The 23,861-nt window shown below is 43.7% G+C and overlaps 1 protein-coding gene across 2 annotated transcripts in view; it reads left to right on the top strand.

The window, feature by feature from the left end:
• shank2b (SH3 and multiple ankyrin repeat domains 2b) overlaps nt 1-23,861 on the top strand; it is a 163,486-nt gene that overhangs the window by 69,998 nt on the left and 69,627 nt on the right. For both annotated transcript variants that reach the window (XM_014147798.2, XM_045696893.1), the window contains 4 exons: nt 6,204-6,519; nt 12,895-13,055; nt 13,700-13,816; nt 21,919-22,000. In XM_014147798.2, the coding sequence (XP_014003273.2) occupies nt 6,204-6,519; nt 12,895-13,055; nt 13,700-13,816; nt 21,919-22,000 (676 nt within the window). The remainder of the gene's footprint in view (nt 1-6,203; nt 6,520-12,894; nt 13,056-13,699; nt 13,817-21,918; nt 22,001-23,861) is intronic.

Here is a 23,861-nt window from a genome sequence, read left to right as displayed (position 1 = left end):
AGCTGGATTAACAACAAGTTAAGCTTTATTTTGATGTATTGCACTTGTGATTTCATGAAAGTTAAATATTTATAGTAATTTAATTTGAATTTCGCGCTCTGCGATTTCACCGGATGTTGGCCAGATGGAACGCTAGCGTCCCAATGATCCACAAGAAGTTTTTAAACCACTCCAGTGTTGCTTTAACAGTATGCTTAGGGTCATTGTCCTGCTGGAAGGTGAACCTCCGTCCCAGTCTCAAGTCTCTGGAAGACTGAAATAGGTTTCCCTCAAGACTTTCCCTGTATTTAGCGCCATCCATCATTCCTTCAATTCTGACCAGTTTCCCAGTCCCTGCGGATGAAAAACATTCCCACAGCATGATGCTGCCACCACCATGCTTCACTGCGGATGGTGTTCTCGAGGTGTTGGGTTTGCGCCAAACATAGCGTTTTCCTTGATGGCCAAAAAGCTCAATTGTAGTCTCATCTGACCACAGTACCTTCTTCCATATGTTTGGGAAGTTTCCCACATGCCTTTTGGCGAACACCAAACATGTTTGCTTATTTTTTTTCTGGCCACTCTTCCGTAAAACCCAGCTCTGTGGAGTGTATGGCTTAAAGTGGTCCTATGGACAGATACTCCAATCTCCGCTGTGGAGCTTTGCAGCTCCTTCAGGGTTATCTTTGGTCTCTTTGTTGCCTCTCCAATTAATGCCCTCCATGCCTGGTCTGTGAGTTTTGGTGGGTGGCCCTCTCTTGGCAGGTTTGTTCTGGTGCCATATTCTTTCAATTTTTTAATAATGGATTTAATGGTATTCTGTGGGATGTTCAAAGTTTCTGATATTTTTTTAGAACCCAACCCTGGTCTGTACTTCTCCACAACTTTGTCCCTGACCTGTTTGGAGAGCTCCTTGGTCTTCATGGAGCCGCTTGCTTGGTGGTGCCCCTTGCTTAGTGGTGTTGCAGAATCTGGAGCCTTTCAGAACAGGTATATATACTGAGATCATGTGACAGATCATGTGACACTTAGATTGCACACAGGTGGACTAATTAACTTATTATGTGACTTCTGAAGGTAATTGGTTGCACCAGATCTTATTTAGGAGCTTCATAGCAAAGGGGGTGAATACCAACAGTTGAAGTCGGAAGTTTACATACACCTTAGCAAAATACATTTAAACTCAGTTTTTCACAATTCCTGACATTTAATCCTCAAAAACATTTCCTGTCTTTGGTCCGTTAGGATCACCACTTCATTTAAAAAATTTGAAATGTCAGAATATTAGTAGAGAGAATGATTTATTTCAGCTTTTATTTCTTTCATCACATTCCCAGTGGGTCAGAAGTTTACATTCACTCAATTAGTATTTGGTAGCACTGCCTTTAAATTGTTTTACTTGGGTCAAACGTTTTGAGAAGCCTTCCACAAGCTTCCCACAATAAGTTGGGTGAATTTTGGCCCATTCCTCCTGACTGAGTCAGGTTTGTAGGCCTCATTGCTTGCACACGCTTTTTCAGTTCTGCCAACACATTTTCTATAGGATTGAGGTCAGGGCTTTGTGATGGCCACTCCAATACCTTGACGTTGTTGTCCTTAAGCCATTTTGCCACAACTTTGGAAATATTCTTGGGGTCATTGTCCATTTGGAAGACACATTTGCGACCAAGCTTTAACTGTCTTAAGATGTTGCTTCAATATATTCACATAATTTTCCTTCCACATTTTATTTATTTTGTGAAGTGCACCAGTCACTCCTGCAGCAAAGCACCCCCACAACATGATGCTGCCACCCCCGTGCTTCACGGTTGGGATGGTGTTCTTCGGCTTGCAAGCATCCCCCTTTTTTCTCCTAACATAACGATGGTCATTATGGCCTAACAGTTCTATTTTTGTTTCATCAGACCAGAGGACATTTCTCCAGATAGTATGATCTTTGTCCCCATGTGCAGTTGCAAACCATAGTCTGGCTTTTTTATGGTGTTTTTGGAGCAGTGGTTTCTTCTTCGCAGAGCGGCCTTTCAGGTAATGTCGATATAGGACTCGTTTTACTGTGGATATAGATACTTTTGTACCTGTTTCCTCCAGGATCTTCACAAGGTCCTTTGCTGTTGTTCTGGGATTGATTTACACTTTTCGCACCAAAGTACGTTCATCTCTAGGAGACAGAACGCGTCTCCTTCCTGAGCAGTATGACGGCTGCCTGGTCCCATGGTGTTTATACTTGCGTACTATTGTTTGTACAGATGAATGTGGTACCTTCAGGCATTTGTAAATTGCTACCAAGGATGAACCAGACTTGTGGAAGTCTACAATCTTTTTTTTTTAGGTCTTTGACTGATTTCTTTTGATTTTCCCATGATGTCAAGCAAAGAGGCACTGAGTTTGAAGGTAGGCCTTGAAATACATCCACAGGTACACCTCCAATTGACTCAAATAATGTCAATTAGCCTATCAAAAGCTTCTAAAGCCATGACGTAATTTTCTAGAATTTTCCAAGCTGTTTAAAGGCACAGTCAACTTAGTGTATGTAAACTTCTGACCCACTGGAATTGTGATACAGTGAATTATAGGTGAAATAGTCTGTCTGTAAACAATTGTTGGAAAAATGACTTGTGTCATGCACAAATTAGATGTCTTAACCGACTTGCCAAAACTATAGTTTGTTAACAAGAAATGTGTGGAGTGGTTGAAAAACGAGTTTTAATGACTCCAACCTAAGTGTATGTAAACTTCTGACTTCAACTGTCTGCACTCACCACTTTTCTTCTTTTTTTTTTCATTTCACTTCACCAATTTGGACTATTTTGTGTATGTCCATTACATGAAATCCAAATAAAAATCCATTTAAATTACAGGTTGTAATGCAACAAAATGGAAAAAAACGCCAAGGTGGTGAATACTTTTGCAAGGCGCTGTATCTAGCTGTCTGTATACCGGAGAAGCAAAGAGGTGATCCATAGGGATTCCCCCATCCACAGTTAGATTTTAAGCTGGTTTGAAGTCATAATGCTTTGAAATTCGTCATAGACAGCACATTTTACGGCACGGGATCTAGTATAGAGCCATCATTATCATTTCCTAAACCATCAGAGTAAGTGAAAATGTTGCATTAAACGGACTGATTCCTATATATTTATTTAGCTAGGCAACCAATGACCACACCAATGGTTTGAGATAGATTTTGAGCAATGTTGATGGTAGGGGTATTTCCAAATGCCAGTCTCTGAATTCATTATGTTGTTTCCCCAATGAAAGTCCCAAAGGTATTCTGAAGAGGTGCTGAGTCTGACATTATAACATTTTATAATATCAGAACATTTCTTAATTTCTATCACATTCCCATTGGATTTGGAATGTGTCTTGTACTGTCAATGATTGGTTGCAAGGGCAGTGGAAACACACCATAATATACGTAAGGAGTCAGATCATTTCACAACCAACAAGCAACTTGCAAGTGACAAATTTAGACATCCTCGCTAAGGTTGCCTAGCAACACAAAGGGTTTGTTTCCGATACAGCTGTTCCCGCGAAAGCAAGGGTTAAAATCCCATCTCCCACTGAACATTGCATGTCTCATTTGGGTGCTATGGGATTGCAAGCGACGCATCTCTTCACCATGTTTGACAGTCACATATTGAAAATGTGCCTGTCCTGTCATCTATGGCAATATCATTAACTTGTTATTGAAGTAGTTTTAATTAATGCCGCACGTACTCTAGTTGATACAGCTGGCAGTGCTAATGATAATAATCATAGTTGATGTGGTTTAGTTGAATTCTCCCAATCTGTGATGATTATAATAATGGACATACTCTTGCTGCTTCAAGTCAAGCCTGATATCCTGTGCTGCTTGTCTATGAGCTGTGAACCTGGGTGAAGCTGTGAGAGAGAGCGAGAGTGTGTCTGTGAGAGAGAAGTGTGTGTCTGTGAGAGAGAAGTGTGTGTCTGTGAGAGAGAGCGAGAGTGTGTCTGTGAGAGAGCGAGAGTGTGTCTGTGAGAGAGAGCGAGAGTGTGTATGTGAGAGAGAGCGAGAGTGTGTATGTGAGAGAGAGCGAGAGTGTGTCTGTGAGAGAGAGCGAGTGTGTGTCTGTGAGAGAGAGCGAGTGTGTGTCTATGAGAGAGAGTGATTGTGTGTGTCTGTGAGAGAGTGAGTGTGTGTCCGAGAGAGAGAGAGTGTGTGTCTGTGAGAGACAGCGAGATTGTGTGTGAGAGAGAACGAGATTGTGTCTGTGTGTGTGTGTGTGTGAGAGAGAGAGTGTGTGTGTAGAGAGAGAGAGAGAGAGAGAGAGAGAGAGAGAGAGAGAGTGTCTGTGAGAGAGAGCGAGCAAGAGAGAGTGTCTGTGTGTGAGAGAGAGGGGGAAAGGGATATGTGTGGAGCTGGTGCATTGTGCACCCATCCTCATAGTCAGTGACAAGCGGAATCATGTGGGGTGGGCTCTCTCTGTCACCAGTGTGCCTGACTGCCTGGCTCCGTCCCTGCCTACCTCCCTGCCCAGTCAATCTCTCTCCCTCCCATTGTGACTCTCTATACCACTGGAACTATTCGCTGCTGCTTTTTCACGCTACAAAACTCGGATACATTTCATATTCACTCTTTCTCCACATTTCCATTAATAATTAAGCAATAAGGAAAAGAGGGAAAATGAAGTCTTTTCTGAATGCCTTGAAGAAAGAAGGTAAGCTGTTGTAGTTGATTTGGAGGAATTTGATGGCTTTCAATGTTTTGAGTGGTGACTGAAAGTTTGTGTGGCGTACAGAAGCTGAGAGAATGAGTTCTATACTGTACATTGTGGCATGCCTTTTAATTGATATGGTAGTTCTAGCTTAACAAAAATCAGCATGTAATTTTAGTAGCAACTGTTCATTAACTAAGGCAATTGTTGAATCACTAATAGTTACCGTTGTGTAACTTGTTTTGCTAATCTAAATATTGATGGCTGCTTTCATAACTGCTTCAAAAAGTCTCAAGAGGATGTTAACTATTTTGGTCCACGGTTTTCAAAGAACACAGCCTGGGAAAGTAATGTCTGTTTACAGGATATACTGTAGAGCGCATCCTAGGTTGTTGGTACTGTAGCTTGATTCGACGAATAATGATCAATGTCAACAACTCACAATACATGACTCTACAGAGTGAACTGACTTTTTGCGACAGGTGAATTGTAAATTGAATCTGAGAGTTTTTGCAGAAGAGATGGAGTTATATTGAACTGTCATACAGACACACAGAGAACACATTTGTTAGGATATGTCACTTTATTAAGCAGATCCAAGCATATCACCATAACTGTATTCGCTTTGCCTCTTCCGTTGATGATAGTCCGTTCAGATATCACCATTATTGGGAGAGAGGTGAAGAGGGTGTAGGATCTGTCTTGTTCAGGTAGTGGTGGGTTGGGCATTTTACCTTTCCCTTACCTTTCCTCTCTTTATACCTCACGTGCGTACACTTTATTGTGGATATTTTCACAGAGTTTTGGAGGTTCACTGGCACTGCTTTACATTGTGCAATCAGGATTTGAATCTTCCTCAGGGGGAATGCATAGACTTGTTTTTGTACGACGTCTTTTGGAGATGTTTTAAATAGATGACCCTTTTCCTTGGACAGTGTACTGTGATTTTGGTTGTTTTACAAAGCAGTGTCTTCTCTCTCACTAAGTGGCCTGTCTTTGCAGGGTTAAATCATGTGGATGCTGTATATAAGCCTCCTCTTCCTCCTTGGTGTTTAGAAGGCAGCGGAGAAATAAACATCATCATTAATCATGCTTCAGCTGTGTGCACTGTGCGCTGCTTCAAACACAGGGGAATTCCACCAAGGCTCCTATTATAGCTGGAGTGGAATAGAGTCCTCTCCACAGCCAGCCAGGCAGCCTGTTCTGAGGCTGTGAGCCCAGCGCGTTTGGAGCTCTCCTTGCATCTTCACTGAGGGTCAAGATGTTTAATGCCTCAAGGTTGTTAATTGAAGTTTGTGTGTGTGTGTGTGTGTGTGTGTGTGTGTGTGTGTGTGTGTGTGTGTGTGTGTGTGTGTGTGTGTGTGTGTGTGTGTGTGTGTGTGTGTGTGTGTGTGTGTGTGTGTGTGTGTGTGTGTGTGTGTGTGTGTGTGTGTGTGTAGAGTAATCTGCTTACTGACCTGCTTCTATTTGAGTTTCAGAGGAACAATGAAGAATCTGACGTAATACTCTACCATAATGAAACTTGGTCTAATCCCTCCCTCCCTCCAGTGCCTTTCCGAGAGGCGCCGGCCCAACCTGCCCGGCGCAAGCAAGCCCCACGGAGCACCCTCGCTGCACCACGGCCGACGCTCTTGCGCTCCAACAGCGACAACAACCTGAACGTGAACAACCGGTCACCCCTGCCGTCCCCAAGCCACTCTCCCCTGCGTAGCCTCTCCCCCCGTCGGCCCCAGCAGCAACAGATGCCCAGCCCCAATGGAACAGTCAGGACCATGGGGAAGGGGGCTCCCCGCCCTCCCCGCTCACCTTCCCTGGGGCGCCTGGGGGAGGAAGCACGGAGACAGACCCCTCAGCGACAGCCCAGGTCAGTCACCAACCAGGGTTTGAGTTATACATTGACTCTTGAGGGCTCCCAACTTCTTTTGCTGGTGCCCAAAGTTAAATCGTGGATTTTTTTTAGGGGGGGGGGCCCAGCCCATATTGATAACTCAATACTTATGGGTGGGCCCTGATTTGTTATGGGGCTGCCCAGGCTTACTAGCCCTCCTTTTAGTTAAACCATGTCACCAACTTTAGGGTGCGACTGCTATAGGGTGTGACTTTCCAATTAGTGCCCTTGGTAGTTTACAGAACCTCTACAAACAAAGTGCAGTTACAAAGAAGGATTTTGGCCCAGAAAATCTGGCCCAAATGAGTCCCTGGTGCACATGGCAGCTTGGGGAATAGAGATGGTAGATGTGTGGCACTCACTGTAGGTCGGATCAGTCTCTCTCATGAGAGTGTGGATGTTTGTTCATGGATGTGTGTGGATGTTGGCCCAAAAACAGTCCCTGGTGTTCACTGTATCTTGGGGGAGTAGAGATTCTAGATGTGCTCCACCATCGGTCTAATCAGTCACTCTTATGAAAGTAGGGATGTTGGAGTGGGGGTTTCTGTTGCAGACAGGGGAGGGAAGGGTTTGTTCCGTTGGGATGAGTGAGGCCCTGGTCAAAAGTAGTACACTATACAGGGAATAGGGTGAGAGGAATTACAGGCAGACAGAGGAGAAGCTTGGCAGTACAGCTGTCCCACTGCGACTTGGTTTATGTGTATGGATTCCCAATGCCAATCGTGATAACTGTTACTCTTCATGAACAATACCCCAGTCCTACTTCCGCAAACTGCTTTCTGTTGGTTTACTTAATTTTATACTCCAACCCCCTACCCCAGATATACCCTGGATCACGGTCTTATCACATATACCCCCACCCTCCTACTTCACATCTGTCATTGTCACCGTGATGTACCACCAGATTTGAGTTGAGACCATTTTTGGTCCATGTTAATGACGATGTGTGTTTGCGTGTGAATGTGTGAATCTCTTCACCTAGCAGGGGGTCTGTGGAGAGCAGAGCAGGCTCAGTAAGTGGGCCATGCCAATTACTCACTGCTCACATAAAAGGAAAACGGAAATTCATCTAAATTGAATCTAAAAATGACAGATGTCACATAATAAATGATCCTATGGAAATTTGACCTTTTTTTCTCCCCTTCGCTTACCCGTGTTCAGCCCATGTTCAGGACGCATAATGAGTTATTGTGATTGCCTTCACTCGGCCTCCTCTCAGCCAGGTCAGCAGGCTTACTGGTGTATGAATACATTATTACTGGCACCGTTACTGGAATAGAGCAGTTAAAATGGGACGCCGTTAGTTCCTCCCTAGTTACTGGAGTGGTTGCTATGGCCATTACTGCCATATGGTGCATATGTGTTTTAGCAGCTAACTAGCTTACTCCACGGTGTGTTAGATAATATCCTCCAACTGCGGACCAAAGCAAAGCGCTAACAGCTGTAGTGTATTTCGGATGTGATCGGATAATTGCTGTTTGCTATTACATTACTGTTGTCCGTGTGGACAAAGATGATTCAGAGGTCAATAGAAAATACATTATTTTCTGTATTTAGTTCTAAGGCGTAGACAGTACTTGTGCTAAATAACTGTGCAGGGTTAAAGTCTGCTATTTTAACTGTATTAGGTAATACACCTACATTATTGCTTTTGATGTACTTGGTACTGTAGTAGATGCTCTATCTTGGTTTACGTACTGTACCTAGAAAGAGCAATGACAAACAGCTCACACGTATTGCCCATTCCTTCTGATTTCCTCATTTTAGCCAACAATCTTATCCAGAGCAATTTATAGTAGTGAGTGCATACATTTTTCATACTGGTCCCCGTGGAAATTGAACCCACAACCCTGGCTTTGCAAGTGCCATGCTCTACTAACTGAGCCACTCGGTTTCCTTGAAAAGCTGATATATCCTGACATGATACCTTAAAAGAAGCAATTATTTACCATGACAGTGAGTGTTACATGAACACTCATCTGTTTTTGCCTCAGCATAGCAGTAGATCAAAAATAGACACATTGTGACAATATTCAGACACAACCATTGGCTGATGCTGCTGTTGGAGGACCTATTTTCTTCCTGTTCTTGTTTTGCATAAATACCTCTACCCACGACTGCCTCTTCCAAATTTAACATCCTTATGTAATCACTGTCTTTGGTTCAGGGTATGAGGGGAAGGGTTTGTGCATGACTTCATCCCAAATGGCACCCTATTCCCTATATAGTGCACTACTTTTGACCAGAGCCCTATGGGCCCTGGTCAAAAGTAGTGCACTATATATAGAATAGGATGCCATTTGGAACACAGGCGGGTGGGTTTGAGCATGTCGCCGACCAGGGTTGGTTGCTGGTAAACAAGGACTTGCTCTTTGTAGTTTGTAGAGGCGGGTAGCTGGTAGCCAGGACTGTGCCCCAAATAGCACCCTATTCCCTACATAGTGCACTACTTTGACCAGAGGTCTATGGGCTGTGGTTAAAAGTGGTGGACTATATAGGGATTGGAATATGGTGCCATTTGAGACACAGGTCATCAACCATGGTTGGTTGGTGGTAAACAAGGACGTGCCTTTTTATAGTTTGTACGGGTGGTTATCTAGCTGGTAGTTGGTAGCTTGTGCCCTATAAACCTCTCACTGGGTTATTTACACCGTCGGCAGTTTTTTTATGATCTATTATTCATCCCGCTCATAAGTTTCTCTTACGTCTCGTACCGTCCATAGCACACGTGCACAGTACAATACCCTTGTGTTCTTCCAATTTGGTATATGGCAACACAAGAGTGTCCCGTTGCTATTTAATGACCGTCACAACCCTACACGACACTATAGCTATGTAGACACTAAAGTACCTAGACCTGTCTGTTAGCCTAACCTTATCTCCATAGTCTTTCCATCATGCAGCAATCCGGTGCCGTTTTCACATATTGGTTGCATCACACTGCTAAATTTGATGCCCAGTATTCTAGCAGATCCCCCAGACTCTCTTTTTCCCACTATTAAAATGTTTCACACTATTGTGTCGACCCCAACCAAACTGTGCTGGCTCCAGCACATTTACAGCAACTATGGTGGATGTGTAACCAAGCCAGCTCAAGACAGCTTGGCTTGGCTCGACACAGTAGTGTGTGTAGGGCCACGATAGCATCTGGAGGATCTGATGTGACAGCTTGACTGTGTAACAGGCAGTGAGCTGCTGTCAGTCACTGTGGTCTGCCATCTACACACACACACACACACACACACACACACACACACACACACACACACACACACACACACACACACACACACACACACACACTACCATGGCTACTAAGCGTAAAGTCATGACTAAAAGGTCAACATTGGTTTGACTGTTGCCATTTACAAAGGTCACGTTTCTATGATTTCGACCTACCAGTGAATGAATGGCAGTGACATTAGGCCTATGCATTTATAGGCTATAAAGTGTGTAGCATCTGTGCTAAGTCAAATAAAATCTCAAATTGTGTTGCTGTAGTTACACCAAAAGTGTTATGTAACGTGAATGTTGGTATTGTTGGTGAGACCCTATCATGCTTTATGGGGTAGCAGGTAGCCTAGTAGTTAGAGCGTTGGGCTAGTAACTGGAAGGTTGCTGGATCGAATCCCCGAGCTGATAAGGTAAAAATCTGTCCTTTTGCCACTGAGCAAGGCAGTTAATCCACTGTTCCCCCGGTAGGCCATCATTGTAAATAAGAATTTGGTCTTAACTGACTTGCTTAGTTGAATAAAGGTAAAATGTACACACTGCGCTGTATACGATCCCTGGGAGCATGGTATTCAGTGTGTGGACTCTGCAGAGTCTCTTTCCAACTTGTATTGATCATTTGTTATAGTCAGCACCTGCTCTGACACAATGGATGTGTATGTCATGTTTTCCCTTATACTGATTCACACTCTCAAAATCTAGAACCTGAAAGGGCTCTTCGGCTGTCCCCATAGGAGAACCCTTTGACTCTTTTTAGCTCCAGGTAAAACCTTTTGGGGTTCCATGTAGAACCCTTTCCACAGAGGTTTCTACATGGAACCCAAGAGGGTTCTACCTGGAACCAAAAAGGCTGTTCCTATGGGGACAGCTAAAAAACCCTTTTGGAACCCTTTTTTCTTAGAGTGTGAAGGATAGGAGGCTATGCTATGCTATCCTATCCAGTTGGCATGAGGGATGCCTTTGGCTGTGACTTAGACAGAAATAGTGATTCACGTGGTATGCTATCTAATCTCGGTTAATTTGGTCTGCGGAATTTGGCCGGATGCTTGATTAAACCATTTACGTTCACGCAGTAGGTACATTAGATATTACAAGGTATAGTCCCTATCTACAGTTAAGCGGAGGAGGCTATGCTAAACTCGGTACCTACAGTGATGCTAAACTAGGTAGTTAGCATGAGGGATGCCTTTGGTTGTGACTTTGACAGAGTCTCTATAGAGTCTTAATGAAGCACCAGCCACTGAGGGCATGTACAGCTGGAATTCTCCTCTGGCCCACTTTCTCTCTCGCTCTGCCGCTCTGCTGGCCTCTATCGCCTTTGTGTGTGTGTGTGTGTGTGTGTGTGTGTGTGTGTGTGTGTGTGTGTGTGTGTGTGTGTGTGTGTGTGTGTGTGTGTGTCATGCTGTGTACCTGGGCTAGCAGGTGGAGCAGCGAGGTGGGTAGGCTCTCGTCCCCCAGGCCGAGCACAGGAAGTGAACATACCAGGACATCACATATCACTGCTCTGCTGCTGCCTTGGTTGTCAGGCGTTTATAGTACATCATCTCCATGAGTACAGCATGTCTTCTGTGGCGCTTCAAAATGTGTTGTCATTTTCGGTGTAGATCTTGTTGAATTACACTGTGTTCGTATCAGTGACATTGACGGATGAAAAATGTTTACCCGTTTTAAGTCTAAACAAAGTCCACAAAGTATGTTCTATGCAAATTAGCTTTGCTGTACAAGGCCCTTGTGCTAAATGCACAAGAGAATCTCAATTTGGGGCCCTTAACTTCATACTGTATTGCAGAAGACATTGTAATGTTTCCATCTACGTCCTCTTCCCCTGTGTCATTTCTCTCTACAAAGCAGGGGAAGGCCAAGAGCTCTGTGGATAATAGTTCTGATTGGTTTCCCTGTTCTCCTCATTGTGTTGTAGAATAGATGTGTGTAGAGAGTAGGTCTGGACCACAGGCTGGGATAGGAGTGGTAATAGGGCCCCTGTGGAGGGACCCAGACACTGTACAGCAACTCCAAACAACCGAATGGACAGCGAGCGTTCGCTGCTTTAATTAGCTAGAAGGAGCATTCGTATTCAACAGAGGAGAGCCTCGTTACTGCCTCAGGCTTCACTATAAAACAATGTCCAAGGGATTGTAAACATATACGAGTGGACCATCATAGTAATTATACTGTCCAAGCACTATCCAATCATTTGATAAATTGTACTGGTGTTCTGAGATTTGAAAAGATTTAGACAGTATTGGTAAAAAATAGTAACGTCTCTCAATTGCTACATATTTCTCTTCTCCATGCTATCGAATGTCAGACTTTTGAGTGGGGAATGGAATATATCAACAGCAAATTGATGATCAACACAGATTTGATGATATTCCTTTCATTAGTGTGGATAATGAGCCCGTTCCAGCTATGATCTCACATTGTAGGCCGCCAGTTTTACAGCAGCCCGACAGAGGGGGCCATTGTACAACCTTTCATTCCTGTCAGTGAATTTCCTCAGCTACTATGATGTGCTGCTCACTGAGTAGAGTTCACTAAATACTAGGGATGTGACGATCAATGGAATTTTGTTGACAATTATTGGTCACCGTTATAAAATATACAAAATAAATACATTCAAAATAATTATCCTCTCCTCCCCTTCCTGGCTGGACTCAACCACACATGATATCTTTTTGAATGCCCGGGCGTCCCGTCTTCAGTCAGCTGTTCTTTCCACACACAAATGATATTTTTTCCACCTCTTGTCTCTCTTTATATCGGCTGTTATATGTAAACCAAGCTTACTTTTACTTTGCTGCTTTCGGGTAAAGTTTTTCAACTTTAAATTGAAGTCGATGATACATTTTTTTTTATAGTAATATTATTAAAACGCTCATGACAGTTATTTTATTTTCATGACGGTCTTCATGCATAATCGGCAGTTACATGGTTATAGAGCCCTACTAAATACATACCCATATCATTTCACTGTTATGTGAAAATATGTACCTTGCACTTTTTTCTCTTCCCTATCCTGTTCCCCGAATATCCCCACACAGTGCTTTATACCAAAAGACTGTGCTCCATTTAAGAAAATCACTTTATTTAACCTCAATCTTTTTCCCTCTCCCTCTCCAGCCCACACAGGGGTCGGGAAGCTTTCTCTGATGGCATAGACAGCCAGGGGCCCAAGCGTAAGCTGTACAGTGCTGTGCCAGGGAAGCACTATGTGGTGACCCAGTCCTACCAACCACAGGCCGAAGGGGAGATCCCCCTGTATAAGAACGACAAGGTCAAAGGTAAACATCCTGGTCTTTCTATGCTGTATCCCAAAGCGAAGTAGTGTTTAAATTGGGACACATTTTCTACTGCTTGAGTACTGGGTGTTCTTATAGTCTAATGGGGGGGGGAATTAAAGGCAACCACTCAGAAGGATGTCATTAAGAAGTCAATCAGTAATCTGCTTAGATTTAGCAAAATTATTTTTCCCAACTAAGTAAACAGTTAAAAGCAAGATATTTATGCAAAAGACTGCAGTGCATTTTATTTACTATAGTTATTTACTCTCACTCCTACTCTAGCTATTTCTAACATCAGTAGTAGCTTTATCTCTTAGGAAAAAGGACTATTTCGTTTACTGATGTGTTTTTCCTCAGTACTTTGAGTTTTAAAATTCAATTGTGCCTTTTCAAAGGTTACATAATATTTACCTGTCAGCTGTCATGTTGGGTAAGCTGGAGTGGCATTGAAGAGACCACATGCCCATTGGTGGAGTGGAGCTAGGGTCTTTTTAGATTAATAATGACTAATGCAGTCAATTCTTCTTTTACATACTACTATTTACATTTTTCTTACACACTCTTTCCCCCCCTATCTCACTCCCCCTTCCCCACCCTCTCTCTTTCTCTCTTTTCACCCCCCTCCTCACTCTCCCCCCTCCCAGTGCTCTCCATAGGGGAAAGTGGTTTCTGGGAGGGCAGTGCCCGTGGTAACTTGGGGTGGTTCCCAGCAGAGTGTGTGGAGGAGAATATCCCTAACCAAGTCCAGGAGGAGAAACCATGTAAGTCCTTGGTGTGTGTGTGTGTGTGTGTGTGTGTGTGTGTGATCCCTAGCCAGGCCCACTAGGAGAAACCTCCTCTCAAGACAGATCACCATGCTGTTCTAAATCACTTCTAAATCTCCGCTCGCAGCGCTACGAGGATGGATGTTTTATTGATTGGTAGAACAGTTGTTAGTGTAAAGTCTGATGCCAAACGGCCTCATTTTTCGCCTCACGCAGCCCATCCCTCTCCTCCTTTACAACTCAATAGGGCTCCATTATAGGAATAAAGGAAGGAAATTGACCTTTATAACAAGAGTTATTTCGTGACCTATCGTTTTATTCAAACACACACACACCGTTTCTTCAAAGAAAAAAGCAATCAGATTCTTGTGAGAGATTTTTTTTCCTGTGCTCGGTCTCAGCTTTAGCTCTCTTATGCTTCGATAACCCTCTGAATATGTGAAGGGCCTTCTGGCCATGGCAGGCTGGTAATGCAATTAGCACTCAGCAGCAAGGACACAGTACACAGCCTACACATGCGTTCTTCACAACACGGTGTTTGCGTGAATTATTTGCATTCAGTAGGCTAAGCCACAGGGTACATGCATTTACAGTAGCCTATCTTTGCCTGTACAGTAGCGGGCATGCGGACCTCATGTTCGATACATGCGTAACCTGTGTATTTCATGCTTGGTTCCCTGACCTCTCCTAGTATGTCATTCTGGATTATGGGTAGAGAGAGCCACACAGAAACCTGAGACTAGACTACAATGCAGCTGTAGTACTGTAGTGAAGATGTAAAATGTCTGAGATGTTGGCTGGTAGACTGCTTTCTTCCTTTGCTTTTGTGCATGTACAGTAGTTTTGTACAGTTTGTGTGAATTTGTGTGTGTGTACTCTGTGCGCATACTACGTGTGTGTGTGCGCGGCGTGTGTGTGTGTGTGTGTGTGTGTGTGTGTGTGTGTGCCCCTTGCTCCTGGGGGCAACATTCTGTTGAAAGTTATTTTGGTCCAAATAAATGCCTTCCACATCAGTGCAGCCAGTGTTCAGTAGCTTATGAGGCCATGCAGCTCTGCTCAGGCCAGAGGGGATGAGGGCTCTCTTGAGTTTAAAGCACAACATGATTGCATGATCCGGCTGCACTGATGTACTGACATAATAGTAATGTAGCTATTGAAACCCTTAAAGGGATAGTGCGGGGATTTTGGCAAACCATTTTCTACCTACCCAAATTCAGATGAACTCATGGAGACCAGTTGTATGTCTATGCATGCTGTTTTAAGGAAGTTTCTAACTAGCGTTAGTGCAATGACTGGAAGTCTACATGAACGGCTAACATGCGCATCTACCTCTTACTTCCCTCTGAATATGTGAAGGGCCTTCTGGCCATGGCAGGCACACACACAATTAGCACTCTGCAGCAAGGACACAGTACACAGCCTACACATGCATCCTTCACAACACAGTGTTTGCGTGAATTATTTGCATTCAGTAGGCTAAGCCACAGGGTACATGCATTTACAGTAGCCTATCTTTGCCTGTACAGTAGCGGGCATGCGGACCTCATGTTCGATACATGTGTAACCTGTGTATTTCACCCTTGGTTCCCTGACCTCTGTCTTCTGGATTATGGGTAGAGAGAGACATTTACTTTTACTATGTTACGTCTACGCCTGAGTCCAGGTTGATTTTGCGGGAGTTGTTGTTCCACAACTACCGCATATCAACCAATCAGCATCCAGGATCCAAACAACCGTTTTATAACACATTACAAAAAGCAGCATTTGAGTAAAACAATACTTCAACACTTTCACTTTCGCCATCACAATCTTATCAAATAAGATATAAGACCAAATATATGCTGTCACTACTGTAGGTCATTTTGCATAAAAGTGTCTTCTAAATGGCAGATTAGGAGGGTGGTGTACAGAAATAAGTTAATGATGTTTTAAATTAGAAGTCAGGCAGGCTTGAGAAGCATTGGCAAACCATCTGTGATGCAATTGGCCGGGAGGGTCGTGTGTGTGTGTGTGTGTGTGTGTGTGTGTGTGTGTGTGTGTGTGTGTGTGTGTGTGTGTGGCATCACAATATGAGTCATTATGATATCATTCTGCCTGCTACTCCGCTCTGACAGAACACTGATATGCCATTGAATGTTCCAGACCCTCATGTTTGTGTGTGTGTGTGTTCCAGTGTGTGTGTATATGTGTTCCAGTGTGTGTGTTCCAGACACTTACCTGTGGCTTATATAGTATCAGAACAATGTGCAGTGACTGGAGAGGTCTCTTGATAGGAGAAGGCTAGATTTGGTGTTTACCCCTTAAAATGTGTATTGGCCTAGATGTTTTTAATGTCCGATAATGTCTATACTGAACAAAAATTTGAACACAGCATGTCAACATATTAGTCAACTGAAATACATTTATTTAGGCCCTGGGCAGGGGTGCAGGCATGGGTGGGCCTGGGAGGGCATAGGTCCACCGACATGGGAGCCAGGTTCGTCCACTGGAGAGCCAGGCCCAGCCAATCAGAATGAGTTTTTCCCCACAAAATCACTTTATTACAGACAGAAATACTCCTCAATTTCATCAGCTGTCCATGTGGCTTGTCTCAGACGGTCCCGCAAGTGAAGAAGCCGGATGTGAAGGTCCTGGGCTAGTGTGGTTACACGTGGTCTTTGGTTGTGAGGCCGGTTGGATGTACTGCTAAATTCTCTAAAACAACGTTTTGCCGGCGGCTGGTGGTAGAGAAATGAACATAAAATTCTCTGGCAACAGCTCTGATGGACATTCATGCAGTTAGCATGCCAATTGCACTCCCCCCTAAAACTTGAGAAATCAGTGGCATTGTATTGTGTGACAAAACCGCACATTTTAGAGTGGCCTTTTAATATCCCCTGCACAAAGTGCACCTGTGTAATGATCATGCTGTTTAATCAGCTTCTTGATATGCCACACCTGTCAGGTGGAGGGGTTATTTTGGCTAAGGAGAAATGCTGTCTAACAGGGATGTAAACAAACGTGTGCATATGGAACATTTCTGGGATCTTTTATTTTTACGTTCAGATTTTTCTTTTGTATATTTGTGAATCCTGAAAGACCTACTTGCTGTACTCAGTGACTGCACAGAGTCACAATGACTCAATCAGTACATTGTGACCGAATCTGTGAATTATAGGAGTCAGTGCTACTGTACAAATGCAGTTTGTGAAGGATATGATAATTCACTATTTGACAGTGCAATGTCGACGAGGCTGTAATTAGCATGTACTTTTCATCCAGTCTTGTCCTCACAAATACGTCTGTTTTCATTCACCTGAAGGGAAGATAATGCACAGAGGATTCTAGACATTTCTACTGAAGGAACATCTGAATATTATAGTAGTGGCTATCTCTGCTTCTGTTTGGTTACTAACGTCATGCAGTTGTACCAGCATCATGAACCCTATACTGTAACACTCATGTACATTCCTGATTGATATATTGCCATGGAAACGTCCTCTGTACACTGTACAAGCCCGGTTGCTATGGAGTGGGCCTTGGCAAGATTTTTTTTCCTCTCTCTTTTTGTACAATTTTTTTTTCTCTCTCTCTCTCTCTCATTCTCTCTCTGCACTAAGAACGGAGCTTACGTGGGATTTTGTTCATTACCAGATAGAGTTGTTCTCTTCATGTCTATGGACATGGTTATGGCCTCTATATATATTCACATACCGGGATTGGTAAAACTTTCTGGGGATGTTGCCTGAAGGCTTTCTAACCTGAGGAGTAGAGGTGGAGAGGTGAGGTATCCTGACTTTGGACGGGGACTTGAAGGTGGAGGTGTGAGCGTTTCTGGGAAGCACTCCATTTGAGGAGAGGACAGAAGGGGGCAAATGGAAGAGACTGCCAAATCCAGGAAGAAGGTTCATTTTGGAGGTACAGCACTGTGTGAGTGTTTGGGGGGGGGATTGAAGCGAGGACCATATCTAGCCGGTAGTCTGGTTGTAAACAGGGTTCAAAATGTTTTCTGGGATCCTAACGGAAAGTGTTTTACCTGGAAGGGAGAAAGGCATATGTAGGTGGTATTTCTGTTAGTTATTTTCAGTGTTTTTAGTTGGAAGTGTGTGTGTGTGAGTTTATTACGTGGACAATGGATTGGGTAAATTCTATTCTCAAGTTGAGTGTAGTGCTGCTTATATAAAGGAGGCGGAAGAATCCGTAATGGTAAATTAAAATGATATATTTTAATGCGCTGTAGTGTATGTTGCTTTACTGTATGGCCTACTGTATATGTATGCATTCATCTTCCTCAGTTGAAGTAATTCAAGAGATGTAGACATCTGATTATACCTAACATAGGCAGTACAGTTTGGCACTGGTGTTGAATCTATTCAGGGCTGAATCTATTCCACGGTGCTAGTTTTCTATTCCATACACATAGTATCCTTGGCCTGTGTCAGAATCCATTTGAAATGCAGGAGTCAGGTTGGAGCTTCTGTGGATGTACCAAGCTAGCCACTGACTGTGCTATGCTAGGCTAGCTACAGTGCCCCCATGGTGATGTGATTTAGTATTCACCATCAGCAGCTGTCAGAACAGTGCACACTCTTGTCAAGTAGTCTTTTTGAATTCTGCTCTCTGTGTGTTAAGGAGAGGAGGGAAGTGAGGGAGAGAGAGACAGAGAGAGAGGTGTGTTTGCACTCTCTCAACAGAATGAGAGATGGTGGGTACAGAACATACACTATATATTCAAAAGTATGTGGACACACCTTCAAATTGGTGAATTTGGCTATTTCAGCCACATCTGTTGCTGACAGGTGTATAAGACTGAGCTCACAGCCATGCAATCTCCAAAGACAAACACTGGCATTAGAATGGCCTTGCTGAAGAGCTCAGTATCTTTCAACGTGGCACCAGGATGCCACCTTTCCAACAAGTCAGCTTGTCAAATTCCTGCCCTGCTAGGGCTGGCCCAGTCAATGGTAAGTGCGGCTCAGCCGCGAAGTGGTAGGCCACACAAGCTCACAGAACGGGACCACTGAGTGCTGAAGCGCATAGCATGTAAAAAGTGTCTGTCCTCGGTTGCAACACTCACTACCGAGTTCCAAACTGCCACTGGAAGCAACGTCAGCACAAAAACTGTTCATTGGGAGCTTTATGAAATGGGTTTCCATGGCCAAGTAGCCGCACACAAGCCTAAGATCACCATGCGCAATGCCAAGCGTTAGCTGGAGTGGTGTAAAGCTCTGCCATTGGACTCTGGAGCAGTGAATACGTGTTCTCTCGAGTGATGAATCACGCATCATGATCTGGCAGTCCAACGGACGAATCTGGGTTTGGCGGAGGCCAGGAGAACGCTACCTGCCCGAATGCATAGTGCCAACTGTAAAGTTTGGTGTACATTGAATAATGGTCCGGGGCTGTTTTTCATGGTTAAGGCTAGGCCCCTTAGTTCCAGTGAAGTGACATTTTTAAGCTTCAGCATGCAATGACACTCTAGACGATTCTGTGCTTCCAACTTTGTGGCAACAGTTTGGGGAAGGCCCTTTCCTATTTCAGCATGACAATGCCCCCGTGCACAAAGCAAGGTCCATACATGAATGGTTTGTTGAGATCAGTGTGGAAGAACTTAACTGGCCTTCACAGAGCCCTGACCTCAACCCCATCGAACACCTTTGGGATGAATTGGAACGCCGACTGCGAGCCAGGCCTAATCGTCCAACATCAGTGCCCAACCTCACTAATGCTCCTGTGTCCCAGCAGCAATGTTCCAACATCAAGTGGAAAGCCTTCCTAGAAGAGTGGAGGCTGTTATAGCAGCAAAGGGGGGCACCAACTCCATATTAATGCCCGTTATTTTGGAATGAGATGTTCGACGGGCAGGTGTCCACATACTTTTGGTCATGAAGTGTATATCACTGACAGGTTATAGGGTACCATTTGGGGGAGACACGGGGGGCTGCTGTACAGCACAACACTGACAGGGGCTTCGTTCTCAATGGCACTCTATTCCATATATAGTGCAGTACTTTTAACCAGAGCACTATGTAGTGCACTATACAGGGAGTCGGTTGCTATTTGGGACATAGCCAGAGCGACACCACTGACAGGGTGTTTCATTAGTACTGTGGATGGCTGGGGGATTTAACCTGTGCTAAAAAGGTGCTTTACACATCTGCCTCATTGCCATGGTGTGCATAGTCTACAATCTGGTCGGATCTCAGAATATATTAGCTTGGCAGTTTTATATCTGAGCCTTAAAATTTGAACTTAAAATTGAAACTAAAGATGGTGATTAAGCAATGATGTACATTTCAGATGTCTATGAGATTTAAAATAGTGGACTTTCATGAAAAAGCAGATGGGATGACCTACAGTGGGATAGTGTACTTTCTAGAAGAGGCCTTGAATAGGGTAGGACTCTCTTATGAGTACACATCACATGTTATCTACATGGATGATACGTGTACATAATATAAGTCATATAACTCATCCTGCTATCAAAGAGGCTGTGCTTAGAAAATAAATCAGTGACTATGACAACGAGCAAGTAGGTTGGAGGGGAAAGTGTTGAGTCCCACGCAGCCCAGCTTCTGACAACTGATATCATCACATATCAACATAGAGAACCTACAGAACAATGCCAAAATAACACTCACTGTGGTCTTCAACGTCTTCAACATCTCCACATCCTTTGAATTAATTATCCTAGTTTGTAAAGGCTTTTGGGTGGCTATTGGACAGCTAAATGTTGCCTGTTTTCAAAGGGCCTTTTGGTTTTACATTGGCTTATTGTTGTTATTATATGTCTATATTTAGAGTTCGTCTTTTGTGAAGTACTGAATATTTGGTGGTGTTTATTGCAGTTATGAAAGGATGTTCTTAGGAAAGGCTGTACAGTATGTGCACTATACAACTTGGATTGTATCCAGTGTTAATTATTCTCTGTGCTATCCCTAACACACACACACACACACACACACACACACACACACACACACACACACACACACACACACACACACACACACCTTACTTTTGTCCCCTTATTTAATTTGCGTCAGTCCACTACAGCATTTGCAGCCACTTCGTTCTAAAGCCATTACAAACCTCCCTACACTGATTGTTAGGCAATATTGATCCATGCCTGGGTTCCAACATTATACCAATGATGTGCTGCTTAAGGCTACTCACAATGGCTTGGGTTGACTGCTTGATCACCTTGAGTACATTGAGGGTCCGGCTTAATTCAATTTGCTGTGAGACAGCACCTGGGAATAAAGTGCCATATGGTGCAGTGCTTGTTTCTGTGAACGAGCCTCTATGACTCTCACTAAGGCGTCTTCTATCTCTGCTGGAGTCCCAAATGGCACCCTATTACCTGAATAGTGCACTACTTTTGACCAAAGCCCTATGAGGTTCGGGTCAAAAGTAGTGCACTGTGTAGTGAATAGGGCACCATTTGGGACGTAGGATGTACCACGCATCATTTGGAATGCTGTTTGTTCTGAGTGGTTTGTGATACTGGCTGACTGGCTCTGTTGTGCGGTTTCGGTAGTAGTCGCCATTGAAGTGAAGCTATTTCTAGCAGTACATGTACGGGTACATGTTCTGCTTATTTTCAGGGGTTAAGAGGGCCTTCTTCGAACAATTAAAAAGACGTAATGGTCATATTGTTTGTCGGTTTTCTGGCGCTGTACTAGTACCTATTTGATTTCATAAAATGGGTCGAACACAACCACCACATTTGAATAAACATGGATAGTGACCTATTTATTTGGAAGGGTTTAATGTGATAAGATATATCTTATATCTCTCCATAAGCTTCATTTTGAAAATGAAAAGCTGTTATATTCTGCCTCTTACTTCAAAACAGTACCGTACTCCAAAGTAATCAATGTTAATTTAGAGCATGAAGAGGGCAGAAAATGATGTGATGCCTCATCTGTTGAATCGGTCACCCCTTTACCGATCACTAACTTAATGGCCTGCGTCCCAAATGGCACCCTATGGGCCGTGGTGAAAAGTAGTGCAGTATATACGGTAGGTAACATGGTGCCTTTTGGAAAACAGTCATGGTCACCCCTTTAACGAATTGGTCACCCCTTTTACTGATTGTTTTGTTGTCTGTACTGCAGATGCCAGGGCAGACAGAGCTGAGAGGAGGAAGCTCTTCAGGCACTACACTGTGGGATCCTACGACAGCTTTGATGCATCAAGGTAAGGATTGGTTTCAGGATTGGTCTTGGTTTACTTACTGTTTTTCTGAATGCCTATTCATGGGGATGTTCAGAGGAAAATGCTGAAACCATGATACTATACAGTGTGTGATATCTTCTTCAAAACTGCTATAACATATGAGAAGTTTTGCAGACAATTTATACATTTATAGCGTCTGTGACAAAGATGCTGCTGACGCATAACCCCTAATGTTTGGTGTCTGACTTCAGACTATAGATCTGAAGTAGCATCACCGGCCTTATTCAATTGGAAAGAATGGAGGAAACAACTATGCACGTACGGTAGTAAGCTATTCATCTGTGGGTTTTTCGCAGCCAATCCTCCCAGATGATGAGGCGAGTGGTGAATGTGAATTGTGAACTCAACCGTACACAGCACTTGGCTTATTTCGTGTATTTCCTTTCATTTGGGAATAGCATGTATGGGACATTGCATGTTACCCTTTTACCTGACGTTCATGTGCATATTTCAGTTATTTTATTCATTCATATCAACCGCGTTCATTTTATGTCAGATCATCTACAGTGGTACTGCACTCTAATCTCTGGCACCACTGATTACGGCACAAGAAAGGGTTCTGAGAGGACTCTTTGGATCCTTCTCTCTGAAAAAAAGCTTCTAAAAGGGTTCTTTGTGGGTGACAGGGTTCTACCTAGAACCATAAAGCATTCTTCTACATGTGCAAGCCCTAAGAACCTTTTATTTATCCAAGAGTGTACTGTAACAAAGCCTTTTATGGCAAAGCAAACTTGTGCAAGTGGAGAACATTGAGGAGGAAATTGGCTGGGTGGGAGTGTGTGTGCGTGTATGTGTTTGTCTCCAAAGGAGAGGAGATAGGCTGGGTGGGAGTGTGTGTGTGTGAAACCTCTCGCTGTCAGATGGATGGTGATGTAAGAAATGCTTGAGCTCGGGGCCTTGCTTGTTCGCACTTGGGCATTCGATGCCGGGACTGTTATGCAAACAGTAACAAACTAAAAAAGTGTACCTAGGAAAGAAAGCACTCCATTCACAATGTCCTCAGCTTCTTCTCAGGGAACAGTCTACATGAGAAAGCATGGGGTAACTACATGTTTTAACTGATGAACATCCCAATTAGACTGTATTGCAGCACATGCATTAGCCTACATACCTGATGGATTTAATTGATTTTAAAGCATATACAGTGAGGGAAAAAAGTATTTGATCCCCTGCTGATTTTGTACGTTTGCCCACTGACAAAGAAATGATCAGTCTATAATTTTAATGGTAGGTTTATTTGAACAGTGAGAGACAGAATAACAACAAAAAAATCCAGAAAAACGCATGTCAAAAATGTTATGAATTGATTTGCATTTTAATGAGGGAAATAAGTATTTGACCCCTCTGCAAAGGACAACATTCTCTGCAGCACTCCACAAATCAGGCCTTTATGGTAGAGTGGCCCGACGGAAGCCACTCCTCAGTAAAAGGCACACGACAGCCCGTTTGGAGTTGGCCAAAAGGCACCTAAAGGACTCAAAGATGATGAGAAACAAGATTCTCTGGTCTGGAGGAAACCTAGTAGCATCTCTACGGTGAAGCATGGTGGTGGCAGCATCATGCTGTAGGGATGTTTTTCAGCGGCAGGGACTGGGAGACTAGTCAGGATCGAGGCAAAGATGAACGGAGCAAAGTACAGAGAGATCCTTGATGAAAACCTGCTCCAGAGAGCTTAGGACCTCAGACTTGGGCGAAGGTTCACCTTCCAACAGTACAACGACTCTAAGCACACAGCCACGACAACGCAGGAGTGGCTTCGGGACAAGTCTCTGAATGGCCTTGAGTGGCTCAGCCAGAGCCCGGACTTGAACCCAATCGAACA

Source organism: Salmo salar, chromosome ssa16 (assembly GCF_905237065.1).
Source record: "Salmo salar chromosome ssa16, Ssal_v3.1, whole genome shotgun sequence".
Classification (NCBI taxonomy): domain Eukaryota; kingdom Metazoa; phylum Chordata; class Actinopteri; order Salmoniformes; family Salmonidae; genus Salmo; species Salmo salar.
The sequence above is the reverse complement of the archived record's forward strand: the minus strand, read 5'-3'. Positions and strand labels throughout refer to the sequence as shown.